This window comes from Monodelphis domestica, chromosome 1 (assembly GCF_027887165.1).
Source record: "Monodelphis domestica isolate mMonDom1 chromosome 1, mMonDom1.pri, whole genome shotgun sequence".
Lineage (NCBI taxonomy): Eukaryota > Metazoa > Chordata > Mammalia > Didelphimorphia > Didelphidae > Monodelphis > Monodelphis domestica.
Genome location: NC_077227.1, coordinates 468,320,103 through 468,337,308, shown reverse-complemented (window position 1 = coordinate 468,337,308; position 17,206 = coordinate 468,320,103). Strand labels below are relative to the sequence as shown.

Genomic DNA, 17,206 nt, shown 5'->3' with positions numbered 1-17,206 from the left:
CAATACCGTTCAGGAAGAGTCTTTTGTGATAATCCCAGTGGCCACTGTCTTCCCCCAAATTGGCTTTGTATTCAATTTTAGATATGTTTTCCACACACTTATTGATGTATACATTCTCTCCCCTAACAGAAAGTAAGTTCCCTAAGGGCAGGAACTGTTCCCTTTTTCTTTGTGTCACCATCACCTAGCACAGTGCTTGGCACATTGTGGGCACTTAATAAAGGCTCGTTTGTGCTTTGATAGATGATGTTTCTAGCTTCTTCTTCCCTTCATCTCTGTCTGTTGGAATCCCAGCCATTCTTCAAAAGTCAGTTCAAGTGCCACCACTACTCCTTGAAACTCTCCTTCCTGAATTCCCCCTGTCAGACATTCTCATCCTCTTCTGAATTCTCATAGCCTTTTACAAATACTTTGCTCTGGGTTACAGTTGGGTACAACTTGATTGTCAGATCTTTAGAATGACACAGTCCCTGGGGGAAGGGAACAGGTCTTATTGACATTTGTAATCTACCTTGGCTCATTGGACAATAGTAATCAATATATTTTTGTTGAATATGTAATTCATATTTTTTTTTGTTTTTTTTTTTTACAGAAAGGTGCCCATGTTTGGTCTGGAAGCCATCTGGAGAAATGAAAAAGTAGTTGGCCACATTCGGAGAGCAGACTTTGGTTTCACCATCAATAAAACCATTGCCTATGGGTACATCCAGAACCCAGAGGGAGGTCCGGTGAGTGCTTGAGGGGTAGCTCAACTTAAGAAACTGAGAATCCAGATTCTTTCTGAGAGACATGCAGAATGATGTCAAGAACAGTTCAGTCTCAGGAAGATAATGAAAAGATGAATTGTTTTTCCTCTAAGTCTTCTTCTATTATAAGCCAGAGAGGGCTATGAGACCTACAGGGAAGGCACAGAAGGAAAGAGCTGGAAGTCCTCCCATACCCATTCAATCTCTGGCACTCTATTCCATACCACCAGCTCCCCAGAGGGCCTGGGCTCTAGCTATGGAAAAGCTAGGGGGTAGGGAGAAAGACAATTCTGACAGGGTGTGATGATGGATAAGGCCCTGAGCAGAGGCCTCTTCTGGAAGGAGGAAGGGAGAGAAAAGGAGAGGCAAATCAAGATGGAAAGCTGGTGCAGTGACATGAATGACTCATGTAAACTCTATCTCTGGGCTGAGTTGGCAGTTGGTTTTTTTTTTTTAATTTTCCTTTTAAGAGACTGACTTTGTAAGCATGGGATTTGTATTAGTCAGTCAGAATTGAGGACAGAGACAGAGAATAACAGCTCTTCTTTCCTAATTCAGAAAGAACGATATCTTGAAATGCCATCCCAGTCTTTATAGTCAAAGGATAAGACCAGGGCAACCAGTGATCCAAACTCTGTTCCTTCAAATCTCATCCACTGCTCCTACCCTCTGTTCTATAAATGTCTTTTCCCTCAATCACTTTAAATGCTTTAAGAATCCTCACTACACCAGAAAAGAGAGAGAGAGAGAGAGAGAGAGAGAGAGAGAGAGAGAGAGAGAGAGAGAGAGAGAGAGAGAGAGAGAGAGAGAGAGAGAGAGAGAGAGAGAGAGAGGAGTTCTCTTCTCTGTGGTCTGAACATATAGACCTTTAACAAATGTTGGTTAGCTAAGAGCTTAGTTGATTGGTTGAATGAATGAATGCTCTTTCAATTGAACAAAATATTAAGACCAAAAACCAAAGACCAAAAAATTAAGACCAAAAAAAATGATCAGGGTCATTTTGAATTGAATTTCTGTTATGCTTTATTCCATATGGTTGTTAAGAGTTTGCAGTTCTTTTGAGAGCTGTTTGTTCAAGTCATCTGATCCCTCATCTTTTGGAGAAATGGCTTGTGATTCCACCAAATCTTTATTTGGGAAATTTGATATAATGATGTTTTCCCCATTCAGGTGCTTCCTTCCTTATCCTAGATGCATTGATTTTGTTTGTGCAGAAGCATTTCAATTTCCATTAGTCATCATATCTTTGTATACTTCTCTGTTCTTTTCATCAATTAACACTGTTCTAACTTTATATTCCTCCTTTCATGTTTTTTTTTACCCTATAATCAAACAGTTCAAGTTTTGCCTTTGATTCTCTTGTCTATTGGCCTGCTACCATTCACACCAAGCCAATTCTCCACTCTAGATTACTCCTGCCATCCATTAAATTTCTAAGTTCCAACTAGTTCTTCTATAAATTTATATTCTCTAATCTGAACTGAGCCCTCACTGCTGCATATGAAACATTCTTCTCTATTCTGTTTCTCTTAATGGGTATTCCTCAAAAGTTTCTTCTCTTCACAAGCTTTCTCCCACCATCAGAAAATAGCCTTACTTCCTATGTTACTAAGAAAATGGGGTTGGGGTGTGGGCAACTAAATAGCTCAGTGGATTGAGATCCAATTTTAGATATGGGAGGTCCTAGGTTCAAATCTTAGAGATGGGAGGTCCTGGGTTCATCAAATCTGGCCTCAGACACTTCCTAGCTATGTGACTCTGGGCAAGTCACTTGATCTCCATTGCCAAGTCCTTACTACTCTTCTGCTTTGGAACCAATACACAATATTGATTCTAAGATGGAAGATAAGGGTTTTTTAAAAAGAAAATGAAGGTTGTTCATCATGAACTCCTTTAACTCTCTTACTCCACTCTTCAGCACTCTTTTACATCCTCAAAAAAGAGTTTCATGAATCAAGAATACATGTGATACCCAATGAAATCACACATCGGCTATGGGAGAGGTGGGGGGGGGGGGAGGGAAGAAAAGAAAATGATCTTTGTTTCCAATGAATAATGTTTGGAAATGACCAAATAAAACAATGTTAAAATAAAAAAAAAAGTTAAAAAAATAAATAAATTAAAAAAAAAAAGACCTTCATTTACTCCTATGTCTGAGGAACAGGTGGCCAAGGCCTTCCTTCTACCTCCCTTTTCTTTATCCTCCTCTTTTTTTCTAAGAGTTTGTCCCATCTGCCACTCCCTCTCATTTTTAATCTCTTCTTATCTACTGGTTGTTCTTAATTGTCTGCAAACATATTCCATCCTCAGACAATCAGTCACTTAATCTTGCTGTCCCTTCAAACTCATGCCACATCTTGTCTTCTTTTCACTGCTAAATTCCTAGAAAGGATCATCTATAGTTAGTATGCAGTTAGAATCGTAGAATTATTACCTACAGTTCATTTCTTCAGCGACTCACTTAACCTCTAGCTTTGGACCCCATTGTTTACTGAAACTTCCCCTTCCAAGGTTAACAAGGATCTCTTAACTTCTAAATATAATGACTGTTTCTCAGTTCTCAGCCTCTTTGATCTATCTGTACCTTTTAATATAGTTGATCACTGCTTTCCTTCCTTGGCATCCATGAAGGGAATATATTTTGGTTCTCCTTCTCCCTGTGTGACTGTTTCTTGTGAGTCCCTTTCCATGGATCTTCATCCATCTCATGCCCACTTAACGTATCCTCCAGGATTCTATCCTGATTCCTTTTCAGTCCTATGGTCTCTTCCTCAGTGATTTCATCTGCTCCCATGGGTTTAAATATTATTGCTATGCAAACATCTCTCCAATCTGTATATGTCCAACCTTAAATTCTCTTGTATTCCAGGCCTATATCGTCTACCACCTGTTAAACATCTCTTCCTATACATACTGTAAAAATCACCAAGTTGGCATGTTCAAAACAAAACTCAATACCCTCCTCCTTGAACCTGCCCCTTCTCCAAACCTGTCTCTTTTTGTCAAAGGCACCACAATTCTCCTAATCACTCAGGTTCAAACTTGAGTTATACTTGACTCATTCCTCTTCCCCACCCACCCAAGGAAATCAGTTTCTGAGTCTTGTCATATTTACCACCATACATCTCTACCACCTGCTCCCTTCTCTCCATATAAACAGTCACCATTCTAGTTCAGACCCTCATTATCTCTGTTGCAACATCTTCCTCCTTAGTCTCCAGGTTTGCAGTCTTCCTTCTTCAATTCTTCTTCCACAGAGTTGCCAAATTAATCATCCTAAAGGTCAGGTATGACTAAGGGCCACATTTGGTGTCACATTCTCAAGGAAACTTGCACTTAAAGGGATGTCTAAATCTATATAGTTAGAGAAATAAAAAGGGAGAAAAGTAGGTCTGTCCTATCCTTTGAAAATGATTTTCAGGGTGAGAAACACTATCATTATCCTCCTCATTAATAACAAATACCTTGAACACCGATTACAGTGCTTTGAAAAGGCTCTGAGGCCAATGGAATGATCTTCAATACCTGGGTTTTCTGTAGGAAAATATATTGAAGGACAAGCTTTCAGCTCAAATTTTTTTGGTACAATGATATTCCATCACAACTTTGTTCATCTATTCCCCAATTGATCAATAACGCCCCCAGTTTCCAATTCTTTGCTCCCACAAAAAAAAGCTGCAATAAATATTTTTGTACAAAAGGGGTTCTTTTCCCTTTTTTTAGCTCAAACTTTTTGGGAGAGAAAAATGGCCCTTCCAAATTATGCCCCCAAGCCCTTCCACACAAACAAAGTCAATGCAACTAAGACAAGATGGGAAGCTGTTGGTTAGTAAATGTCCTTCTAAATTCTGAAAAGGTAAATTAATTCCCTGACAAGTGCTTCAAAGTGTCTTAACTCAATAAGACAAGAATGGAAACTAGACCTAAGTTTTCATTTTACAGGGAACTCCCAAGTAAGGAATCTACCTCTACAAATGTAGGTTGACCCTTATTCTATAATATAGAATTTTAGAGATTTACCTAATGCACTGAGAGGTTAAGTGAAGTGTCTTAGATAAATTTACATTGGCAGAGTGTCAGGGGCAAGACTTGAACTCATGTTTTTCTAGTTCTGAAATTCCTTTTCAATCCACTATGCTATTGCTTAATAATAATAATAATAATAATAATAATAATGAAAATTTGCAACTTATTTTGTTTGGGTCTACATTTTAACTTCCCTCAGAGAAACACCCTGTGAGAACTCCATTGAGGAAATTTCCTTCACTAGTGTAGATTGGCATTTCGTTTGTAATCTACAATCTTAGAGATTTCCTTGGGGGCAACTTGGAGTGCTTATATATATATATATATATATATACATACATATATATATATGTATGTGTGTATGTATGTATATATATATATATTTGCTCATTCTTCTGACTCTGAGGCCAGCCCTCTCTTTATTATCCTCAGATACCTTGCCAACAACAATAATATATGTTATGCCATAAGATTTACCTAGCACTTGATTCACTTAGTTTCATTTATTTCTTACAACAACCTCCTGGGATAAGTTATTTAATTATTATTATGCCCATTTTACAGATAAAGAAACTAAGTTCAAAAGAAGCTAAGCAAAATGATTATGATCAGATTAATCAATGGCCAGGATTCGTTATTAACCCAGATCTCTTGTGGTTCCAAGTCTAGAATTCTTTTCACCACCCCTTCCCTTCCACTGTCTCTCTCAATGAAGGAACAATCATTCAATAAGGGACCAATGTGTGTAAGATACAAGGAGCTCAAGCAGGCCTTAAAAGGGCTTTTAGTCTTGTAATGGACAGTCATCACAGAACAGGTATTTAATAAACACTAGGTAATGGTCAAATGAAGGTATAGGTGTGAAGGTCTGAGAAGTTCTAAATTCTTGAAGGGATCATTATCAGTCAATTGACCTGTGCTAAGCACTGTATTAGACTCTGGGGACAGAATATCCAATTAAGGTACTTCATATCCCTATACAAGTCTTTCCTTAAACCTAGAGTTTGATATATAATCTTAAGCCATCTCTGCCCTGGCTGGTGGGGTAGAAGTAAGAAGACCAAAGGAAGAAACCTAATGAGAATCAATTAGTTAATCAACAAAGTATTCTTTAAATGTATACTGTCTTCTCAGTTCTAGGCTGAGTGTTGTGGGGAAGAGAATATGGGTAGATCAAACTAAGTTGGGATTAAACAGCCCAGAGGATAGTTCAACTCTGAGTCTGATTGAGAGAGGGAGAAGGGAAGGCAGTGCAGAGGACAGATGCAGGTGCACCAGGAGGCAATACTCAGTCCCAGTGAGAGTCCTGGGTCTTATCCCTTTGAGTTTGGGGAAGTAAAATGAGCCTTGGGGTAGGAGAACCATGCTAGAGGAGCTAGAGGGCAGCAGCTAAGGGGATACACTTCCTTATTCATCACAAAGGAAATTATAGAGTAGGTAGTAATTGCAGGAAGAAAGCAAGCCTTACCAGACAAGAAATGTGCCCTGCTTGAAGTCAGCACCCTGGGAAAAGCCTTATTTATCTCCTTACAAGTTATAGCTCTAGTAATAAGAGAAAGGGAAGGTCCTTTCAAATGTGAAGGTTGAACTAGCTGCCCTGCTAAAGTCCCTCCCAGCCCTAAAATGTATAATCTAAATGTGTCCTACTAGATATCAGCAACCTGGGGAAAGCCCCACTTACCCCCATGCTAGGTACAGGCAGCTAGGTAGTGCAAATGGATAGAGTGCTGCTTCTGGAATCAGGAAGACTCCTCTCCCTGAGTTCAAATCTGGCCTCAGATATTTATTAGCTATGTAACCCTGGGCAAGTCACTTAACCCTGTTGGCCTTAGTTCCCTCATCTGTCAAATGAGCTGGAGAAGGAAATAGCAAACCACTCCAGTATCTCTGCCAAGAAAACCCAGAAGGGGTTATGAAGAGTCAGATGCAACAGAAAAACAACCAAATAACATGTGCCAGGCACCATGCTAAATGCTGGAGGTACAATGAAAAGCAAAAATTCTCCCTGCCTTCAAGGAGCTCACATTCTAACAGTGAGACAACATAAAAACAAACAAACAAACAAAAAAACTATTTAGCTACCTGATATATACAGAATGTATAAGTGGAAATTTTCTACCTTGGATGTCATCTCCCAGAAGTCCTTTAGTATTTCCCAGAATTCCTCCACCATGTTGCTTGGTCATTTTTGTATAAGTTTTCTGTAACTCCTCCCTCATTCCTCTTCTTTATCGAGACCAGGGCTGGAGTTAAGTTAACTCCCTTTTAACTCTCGGGTTTTTTTGTTTTAATAAATCTTATAAATATAATACATGAGTTATTGTATATTAATTTTAACTCTCACAAGAGTCAATGTGAGGTAATTTCAGAGGAAAAGTATCAGCTATAGAGTAGAGAGGACTCAAAAAAGCCTCATGCAGAAGGGGGGTTTTGAGCTGAGTCTGGAAGTAAACCAGAGGAAATAGTAGGCAGAGGGAAGGAGGGAGAGTATTCTAGGCACAGATAGCCAGAGAAAAGGCATAAACTTTGGAGGGGTGCAGAGCCTGTTATTGCTGGAGTATAGGAGTATACTTAGAAGAGAGTAAAATAGAAGACTAGAAATATAAAAAGAGCAATATTGGAAAAGGGCTTTAAATCCTAAATTGAGCTTATTAAAGTTGATTGGGGGAGTAATAGAGAGCCACTGGAGTTGATTGAGTAGGGGTGAGGAAGGGGTAGTGACATGGCCAGATCTGTGCTTCAGTATGGCTCCTTAGTGGAAACTGGAATGAAGTGAAGAAAGAATAGAGGCAGGGGACACTACTGAGAAAGCTATTGCCATAGTCCAGGCTGTGGTTTTCAAAATGTGGTTCTGGGGGTCCTAAAGACTTTTTCAGGCTCCACAAGGCTAAAACTGTTTTTATAATAATACTAAGACATCATTTACCTATTAAAATACTCCTTCCTTTTCCAACTTTTTTTTTCCAATTTTCCAATTTCCAATATTTATTTGAGGGCAGATTTTCTTCATAAACTTCAACTAAAACATATTCAATAGATTAAATGCAGAAGCAGATATAAGAGGCCAGCGTTCTTATGTTAAGCTAAGAATGAAAGAGATTTGTGAAAATATATAAAACAATGGCACATCACTTTTTTGTTTTTAGAAAATATAGTTATTTTCATCAAAATGTTATTTATACTAAGTTTGAGAGTTATTATATTTAGTTTAATGAATTAATAAATATTTTAGAATTTCATCAGTTTTAATTTCTCATAAACAAAAGCTTTTTAGAATTCTTAATACTTTTTAAGAGTCTAAAGGGGGCCTGAGACCAAAAGTTAGGGAATGGATTATCTAAGATATTCAATGAAGAGAGCCTATACCAGAGTGATGGTCATGGATCTGGAAATAAGAGGATGTATATGAATAATGTTTGTGAAGGTAGAAATGACAAGATTTGCCAACAAATTGCATTCATGGAGTGAGTTCAAGAGAAGAGTCCTAGGGAGTTGACAGTAGTAATAAAGGAAGTGGGTTTATGGGCAGGATGGCCAACTGACATGGCCTTTCTAGAAAAAGGTTACAGGGTATAGGCAGGTAGATGACAAGATGACCTGTGAGGATGGCTGTATATTGTATGAAGGTGAAGCATATAGTCTGAAATTTGGAGCCCAGGAGATGATAGCGTGACTGCCCAAGTGAGTGAGGTTTCACTCATTGAGTCATCCAGATGAGAATAATTAATCCCTAAGACAGAAGTTTCAAAGACAAATTAATTAACTTCCCCAGGACCTGGGACATGATTTGGTGGGAAGAACATTGGGTTTTAATGGTTTAAATCTTAGCTCTATGACTAGCTACAGATGTGATGCTGGGCAAGTTATTAGCCTTTTGGGCTTTAGTTTCCTCATCTGTAAAATAATTCCTTATCTTTTGCCATAGATTAAGGGATCTAAGGATTCTCAGATGTTATCTTGTCCAGAGGTGTCAAGATAGTGATGCCAGATAAAAATATAATTAGAAAGTATTTCACAAAATAAATAAAAATAAGATACAACATTTATTGTTATAGTTCAATCATATCCAACTCTTTGTGACCCTATTTGGGGTTTTCTTAACAAAGATACTAGAGTAGTTTGCCATTTCCTTCTCTAGCTCATTTTATAGATGAGGAAACTGAGGCCAACAGGATTGGGTGGCTTGCTCTGGGATACACAGCTAGAAAGTATCTGAGACCAGATTTGAACTCAGGAAGAGGAGTCTTCCTAGCTCCAGACCTGGCATTCTATCTACCATACCACCTAGCTGCCCCCAAATACAACAGATTAATTTGTAGTTTCCTAAGTTAATATGCAGCCTATAGGCAGCTGTTTCTACTTAAATTTGACACCATCGATCTAATTTCTCATTCACATTTTACAGATGAGGCCTCTCTGCAACCCAAAGAGACTGGTACTTGCTTAAGGTTATATCATACTTAAGCATATTTAATAGTTCATCTAAGGTCTTGCCCAATTCTAAATGCTGCCATCTCTTACAATATATAATTAAGAGTTAAATGGTCTTTCATCGAGCTGAAGTGCCATTGGAGCTCAGAAGAGGGGGACATCAGTGAGGGCTGGAATAATCAGGGAAGTCCTGAAGGGACTTGAACCAGGCCTTGAAGGTTGGGAAGGGAGAGAACCTTGGAAAGGAATGAGACAGCAGGAACAAAGGTTACAAGGACAGTCCGACTCACCCTGAAACAAATACATTCCTGTCTGGTCGTGCTTTCTAGCTGAAATATAGATAAGTCTGAAAGGTTGCCAGCCCTGAAGTCCTTCAGGAAAAGTATGTGAGAGATTTTCCCTCTGTCATTGGCCTTCCACCCAGGGCTGGTTAAGGCCCAATTGAAAACTGTGCAAATTGAGAGTGAAGAGAGGCAATGGAGTGGGTGGCCCTCTTATAATCTCCCCTCCCTTTGCACAGGCTTCCTTATCCATGGACGTGCAGAATGTTTCCTGCCGAAAGGCAGTGTTCATTAAGCAGACATTAATGGGAGACATTAATCTCTCAGTTGGGTGTGATAACTTCCAGCCTGATTTATATGCTAATTGCAGTCTGAATAAGGGAAACAAATGAGAGAAAGGGCATGTGGAGAGAGTGGGGGGTGGAGAGGTGGACAGTAATTCAGATTTTTCAGACAGAAACCAGAGGGAAGTTCCCAACTCAAGTCCCCAGGACTTGAGGAGAGGGACAGAATTTGCCCCCTGACACTGCGTGAAGTTAAAAGGGAGTTTGTTTCCTAATGCCTCGCTTCTCTCTTCTCTAATTCACCTCTCCCCACTTCTGTTTCCACCTCTAGGCCCCCGATGCTCTCAGGTGCTCTGGAAAAAAATAATAATCAGATTCTCACTGAGGTTTTAATGAACTCATAATGTATTTTCCCTTCTAGAGGGAATTATCTTATAAAAGAGGGCCCCAAGGAGAGAAAACAGCAAAATGGTACAGGGAAAAAAGAGCATTAAGAAATGATTTACATCTCAGTTTCAACACTTACTAGCTACAAGACTTTGGACAAAGGAATTTACCCCTCAGAGACTCAGTTTTCTCATCTGTAAAATTGGGATGATCCCTGCTTACTTCACAAGGTTGTTGTGGGAGAAATGCTTCTTAAACCTTAATGTGCTTTGTCAATATAATTTGTTGTTATCATCAGCATTTCCATATTACCCCAAAGGAATATTTTTCTTCTTGCCTAGACCTGTCATTTCATGAGAGGGGGAACTTCCCAAGAGGCAAATTCCCTTTACCAATACAGGTAGGCAATTGGCCTGCAACTTAAAAATTCTTAGAGCCTTGCTTGGAGACACAGAGAAGCTGGGAGTTGTCCAGAGTCACATTGACTTGACCCCAGGTCCTCCTGACTTTTAAAACCATGTATCTCTCCTCTATACCACTTGACCTCTCAGAATAAATCAGTAAGGGTGAAATTTCAGGTACAATTTTTTTTTGACTCCGAAGTCAGGCTTGATGACTTTTTGTCGCCCCCCCCCCCCCCCCGCCATAATTCTTTCCACACAGCTAAATGCCTACTTTACCCATGGATAAAGTCAATCTTGGAGGAAAGCCATGTTTGGGAAAATTTATTTCAACAACTTGAGAAGGGTTCCAGAACTAGGAAATCTGTGAGTTCTGAGTAGTATGTAATTCCCAATTTGAAAATTTGGGTTGGGGGGTGGAGTATGGAGATAGAGCAGGACCCTACATTTAATCAGTATGGATAACCCCAGCAGAGTCATGGTGTGATAGAAAAGGCATTAGACCTGGATCCAGCCCTGTCACTGACATACAGTGTGACCTTCAGCAGGAAATTTCCCATCTCTCACCTCAGTTACCTTACCTACAAAACAAAGGGCTTGGAACAAATCTCCAACTGGAGATCTCTGAAATCCCTTTCAGTTTTAGTATTCTATGTCCACATTTGTTTCAACCTACCAAATTTTTCTTTTATTTCCTTCCTTCCTTCCTTCCTTCCTTCCTTCCTTCCTTCCTTCCTTCCTTCCTTCCTTCCTTCCTTCCTTCCTTTCTTTCTTCCTTTTTTTCTTTCTTTCTTTCTTTCTTTCTTTCTTTCTTTCTTTCTTTCTTTCTTTCTTTCTTTCTTTCTTTCTTTCTTTCTTTCTTTCCTTCCTTCTTTCTTTCTTTCTTTCTTTCTTTCTTTCTTTCTTTCTTTCTTTCTTTCTTTCTTTCTTTCTTTCTTAGTTCCTTCCTTCCTTCCTGCCTTCATTCCTTTCTTTCTTTCTTTCTTTCTTTCTTTCTTTCTTTTTTTCTTTTTTCTTTCTTTCTTAGTTCCTTCCTTCCTTCCTTCCTTCCTTTCTTTCTTTCTTTCTTCCTTCCTTCCTTCCTTCCTTCCTTCCTTCCTTCCTTTCTTTCTTTCTTTCTTTCTTTCTTTCTTTCTTTCTTCCTTCCTTTCTTTCTTTCTTTCTTTCTTTCTTTCTTTCTTTCTTTCTTTCTTTCTTTCTTTCTTTCTTTCTTTCTTTCTTTCTTTCTTTCTTTCTTTCTTTCTTTCTTCCTTCCTTCCTTCCTTCCTTCCTTCCTTCTTTCCTTCCTTCCTAGCCTGAGTAAAAGTATGGAGGTAGGAGATCAGGTGGTATATATATGCAAAGTAAGACTTGTAGTCCAGTTTTGTTGTGATATGTACAGGGTAGTAATATTAAATAAGATCCCAAAAGTGGGGTGGCTCTAGATTGTGGAAAGCATTGAGTGGCAAGCTAAGGAATTTGGACTGCGTGGTAGGCACTCAGGAGATGTTTAAGGGTTTTGAGTGGAGGAGTGCATGACCAGACATAATGTATGAGAAGTGAGATGATAGATCCTAGCAGTATGCGAAGAGTGGTTTGAAGTAGAAGAACCAAAAGGTTTAAAGGCCTATTAAAAGGGTGATGTGATGGTCCAAATGGCAAGGAAGGCCCATATTTGGTTGGTAGCTATGGGGGAGAAGAAAGGAAGAGGGAGTAGAGACCACCAGATGTTACAGAGACATAATAACAGAATGTGGTGGTCAATTCTGTACAAGAGAAGAGAAGAGAATCTAGATGTCAGATAATGAATTTGGGAGACCTTGCAGATGGCAGTGCCATACTCAGAGTGAAATGGAAGGAGCGTGTTTAAGAGGAAAGATCATCAACTAGCTTGAGATATGGTGATGGTAATAAGAGCAAAAGAGTTGTGAAAATTGAATTAATTAACATATGTAAATCGCCTTGCAAACTTTAAAGCATCATATAAGTGCTAGTTGTTTATTATTATTATTATTATTCCTCCAAATCCTCAGATCTGTTTTAGACAAACTGCTATCTGGACATACCTTCTTCATCAAGTAATAGTGAAGTTGCTTTTTGGAACCCAAATGAATGACTCTCTTTACTTCTGTGTAATTTCATCTCATTTGGTCCTGCCCATTATTCTCATTGAAGACTTTTTTTCAATCTTTCCTCCATCATTCAACGTTCTAGTTATTTCTCCAGCTATTATGTCATATGTTATATGTTTCTTTGATGAGCATGCCATCCTTGACCTTGCCCACATCATTGATAAAAATCATAGTTAGTACAAGGCCCAGCACAAGTCCCCACATAGGAGGGCTTCTACTATTCAGATAATTTCAAGGAAGAAAAAGGACTAAGGGCAGATTTTTGAGGAGGATCCCTTCTAGTTTGATCATTCTTTGGTACTGTGGTTCACCATGTCACCTTCTTCCCTTCCCCCATGTGCTTTTACAAAACTAAAAACACCAAGAAATTCATCTGAATTAATATAAGGACAGCAAACAGGGTTTGCCCAGAGTTACACAGCTATTAAGTGTCTGAGCTCAGATTTGAACTCAAGAAAATGAGTCTTTGTGACTCATTTGAGTTTTCTTTTTTTCCTGACTCATTTTGAGCCAGCAATCAGAGAACAGTGCAGTTCTTCATCTGGGCGTGACTGAAAGGACTGAACAACAAGATTGCATACCATAGGAGATGCTTTTTGCTTTATTGCTATTCTCTTGTCATGAGGGAGGGTTTAATTTGGAGGAAGGAGAGGAGGTTTTTCTTCCTAGAAATTCCTGCAATGTAAAAACAAAGTTCATTAATAAAACATTTATTTTGTAAGTCGATAATGAATTCATTTGGGCCAGAAACCAAAGTAGAGTCATTATTGGGTGATAAACATCTCCAAGACAAGAGATTAGGAGATGCTCAATAAGATGCTGAATCCTGTTAAAAGGACAGTCCTTTTTCTAAGACAAAGCTCTCCACATTTTGGTATTATGTTGTTCAATTCTGTCCAACATTTTATGACCCCTTTTGGGGTTTTCTTGGCAAAGATACTGGAATGGTTGCCATTTCTTTCTCCAGCTCATTTTATAGATGAGGAACTAAGGCAAACAAGGTGAAAGTGACTTGCCTTAGGTCACATAACTAGTAATTGTCTAAGGTCAGATTTGAACAGGCGAAGAAGATGGCTCTTCCTGATTCCAAGCCCTGTCCACTCTGCCACCTATCTGCCTGACACATCTGGTATTACCCAGAAGCTAATTGTAGTTTGCTGGTATGTGACTGCATATCTAGTGATTATATGTAGATAGCTCTACCCCTCATACAATCGTCCATGAATTCATGGTATACTGGTCCCACTCATTTAGCAAGTTTGTATTCCGGGAAGATCTGTTTTTCTCAGCTAAGACTAGGACTGCCAGAAATTAGAGTTGTTTCTTTACGTTGCAGAGTTAAGAACACTCTTCCAGTGGTTCTAGCCCTGGGTTTAATTGCTGTACAGAGAGAACACACATTTCTAATAGGTCCAAACAGTTCGGCTCGCTGATACAGCAAATGCAGCCAGCCCAGCTGTCACATCTCATCAGCCATACTGGGCTGGACATGACACTCATTTACTTCTCTATGAGAACTGACTCTTTCTGGAACAGGTTGGACTCTCCAATTCTCCCATAGCAGAGCCAGGTAGAGCTTATAGCCGGTGAGGAGAGAGCAAAAGGCCAGGGTGTCTGGGAAGTGATTTGAGTTAGCTTTGGCTGTGTTTGTTCCGCCCCTCCAGGACATGAACTCAATTTGACTTTGGGTTCTCAGCTTGTCTGTGACCACAGCTGCTCTCAGAGAAACTCAAGAGCCTGCCTATGTTCAGCTGAAACCATCCTTCTAAAAACTTCTTCCTGCTGTTTTCTCAAGGGCCCGGATTTATTGGGGAGCAAGAAGGGAGAGAAGAGAAATAGGTTGTTTGACTTTTGTCTGGTCTTGATACCTCTAGGTCCCAAAGATGTGAAGGCCAAAATCCAAGGGAGTTGGCTTTAGCAATATAAAACTCAACCTTTCCCCAGGAGCAACATGATAAAGTGATGGAGAGATTACTGAACTTACATACTCCTGGCTTCAGAAGACCTGAGGGGAAGTGATCATTAGATGTAGAGACAGGAGAGTTAGGGTTGAACCTCTTGTCACTATGAGCAAATCACTTCAACTCTCTAGGACTCTGCTTCCCCATCTGTAAAATGAGGTGGTTTGACTAACTGGTCTCTAAGGTCCCTTCTGACTCTAAATCCTATGATTCAAAATGGTCTTCAGTTTCCTCAGCCATCAAACTAGGAGGGAGTTGGACTAGATGAGGTTTAAGGGTCCTTCCAGGTGTGGGACTCTGGGTAATGCCCTTAACCTTCTCTGAGTATCTATCTGTTTTTTCACCTGTAAAATAGAGTCAATCATACTTTTTTTAATTGAAAATTTTTATTTAATTAATTAATTTAGAACATTTTGCCATGGTTACAGGATTCATGTTCTTTCCTTACCCTCCTCCCTTCCTCCCCCCACCCCCCCGCCCCCCCACCCCATAGTCTACACACGCAGTTCCACTGGGTTTTACTTGTGTCATTGATCAAGGCCTATTTCCATAGTATTGATAATTGCTCTAGGGTAATGGTTTAGTCTTCACCCCCAATCATATCCCTATTGACCCATGTGATCAGGAGCTGTTTTTCTACTCCCACAGTTCTTTCTCTGTATGTGAATAGTGTTCTTTCTCATGAGTCCCTCAAAGTTGTCCTGGATCATTGCATTGCTGCTAGTAGAGAAGTCCATTGCATTTAGCCAATCATACTTTTGTTATCCTAACTCATAGAGTTGTTATGAAGAAAATTCTTTCTTAAATGTTAAAACACCATGAAGTTGCAAATTCTTCTTATTGTTAGGGCAACCTGCTACTTAAAAACTCATCAGATCATAGATTTAGAGGCAGAGGAAGATATATGTCTTATTGCCTTCTTCCTTTTCTACTTGGCAGGCATCCCTGGAGTTTGTGAAGAGTGGCGACTATGCCCTTGAGAGGATGGGAGTGACCTACCCTGCCCAAGCTCATGTGAAGTCTCCATTCGATCCAGACAACAAGAGAGTGAAGGGAATATACTAACTCCACAAGTCTCTGGTGTTGGCTGCCTGGGAAGCGGAAGTACCAGGAACTGATGAAAGGAGGATGGGAACAAACCAGCAATCATTCCTAATCAGTCAAGGACCAAGCTCCCCCAACAGCTGACTTCTACACATTCCATGCCTCGCCTTATCTGAGCCCTGGCATCGTCCCTGGGTCCCCTTGCTCTTCTCAGAATGAAGCCCAGGCTATTGAAGCAGCTGCTTTCTGGCCATATCATAGAGGAAACTTTCAGATCAAAATTAGAATAGTGGGAAATACTAATTCCTCAGATAACAAAATTCCTCAAAAACATAGCAAAAAATTTAAAAAAAATCAAAATATCCTCAAATGACACTTTCCAATTGGCCCCCATTTGAAAAGTTTGTTCCATCAACCACTCTAACCTTTTTTTAGGGGTGGGACTATTCTTTATATCCTTCAGAGGGACCTATGATGGTGAGGGTCCCATGGAAGACATTTAGTAAATACTTTAAACAATTGAACTGAAAAGAATCAATTAATCTAAAATTGAAACACAGTCAGTGCTCAGACTACTGACCTGCTCCCAGGGAAAACTCAGGGGAGATTAAAGCAAGACCTTAGTCCTTATGCCAAAGGCCCAGTTCATTGAAAGCTCTTCTAAGTATGATTCTGTTTTACAATTGAACAGTCTCTGAAAACAGCTCTCTCAGTTATAAGTCTGTGCTTCTCCAAAAGATTTTCATTTACCATGGGACCCGTTGTTCTTTGGCAGCCTTCTAGAAGATTTCTGATTAATGGAATTTTCCTTCTTATTTTATATTCTCTATCATTTCAACAAAATTCATTTTATGCCTACGTCTTGTCTCCAAGGTTGATCTGAAGACCCTTGAGGGAAGGTTCAAATTATGTGTTTGTATCAGTCACTCTTAGGAGGTAGACAGCAGAATGCAGATAACAACACACGTTCAATAAATATTTGTCAAAATGTGACAATAATATCTATGCATTTCATTTCTTAACCTTTTCATTTAATTCATTTCAGTCAGTCATTTCTTGCTAGGATATAGGGATATGGTTGGGATAATTTACATAATACTAGGAATAAACCTGTCTCTAGTTAGGTGATTATCTTCTCTCTGGGGGAGACACTTCAGTGCCAGAGACACACGGAACTGTGTCATCATCCTTGAATATATGAGGAGCTGGTTTTCTCAAAATACATATGAACAATGATGGGAAATTTGACTCTTTCTTTTTCTGATTCATGTAGGGCAATGGAACAGCAGTTTGAGTCAGTAAACATTTATTAAGTGTCTACTATATGCCAGGTTCTGTGCTATAAACACAGGGGAAATTAAAAGAGACATAAGATAGTCCCTGCCCTAAAGGAGCTCATAATCTAATGGGGGACACAACAAGCAAATAAATATGTACAAATAAGCTATATGCAGGATTAATGGGAAATATTCAGGAGAAGGAAGGTATTAGAATTAAGAGGAGCTGGGAAAAGTTTCCTGTAGAAGACAGGATT

At 39.4% G+C, this 17,206-nt stretch overlaps 1 protein-coding gene across 3 annotated transcripts in view; it reads left to right on the top strand.

The window, feature by feature from the left end:
- The window catches only part of SARDH (sarcosine dehydrogenase), a 150,576-nt gene extending 133,903 nt beyond the window's left edge, over window positions 1-16,673 (top strand). For all 3 annotated transcript variants that reach the window (XM_001371871.3, XM_007475250.3, XM_056812662.1), the window contains 2 exons: window positions 593-728; window positions 15,568-16,673. In XM_001371871.3, the coding sequence (XP_001371908.2) occupies window positions 593-728; window positions 15,568-15,693 (262 nt within the window). In that variant the 3' untranslated portion in view covers window positions 15,694-16,673. The remainder of the gene's footprint in view (window positions 1-592; window positions 729-15,567) is intronic.
- Window positions 16,674-17,206: the final 533 nt, after the last annotated feature.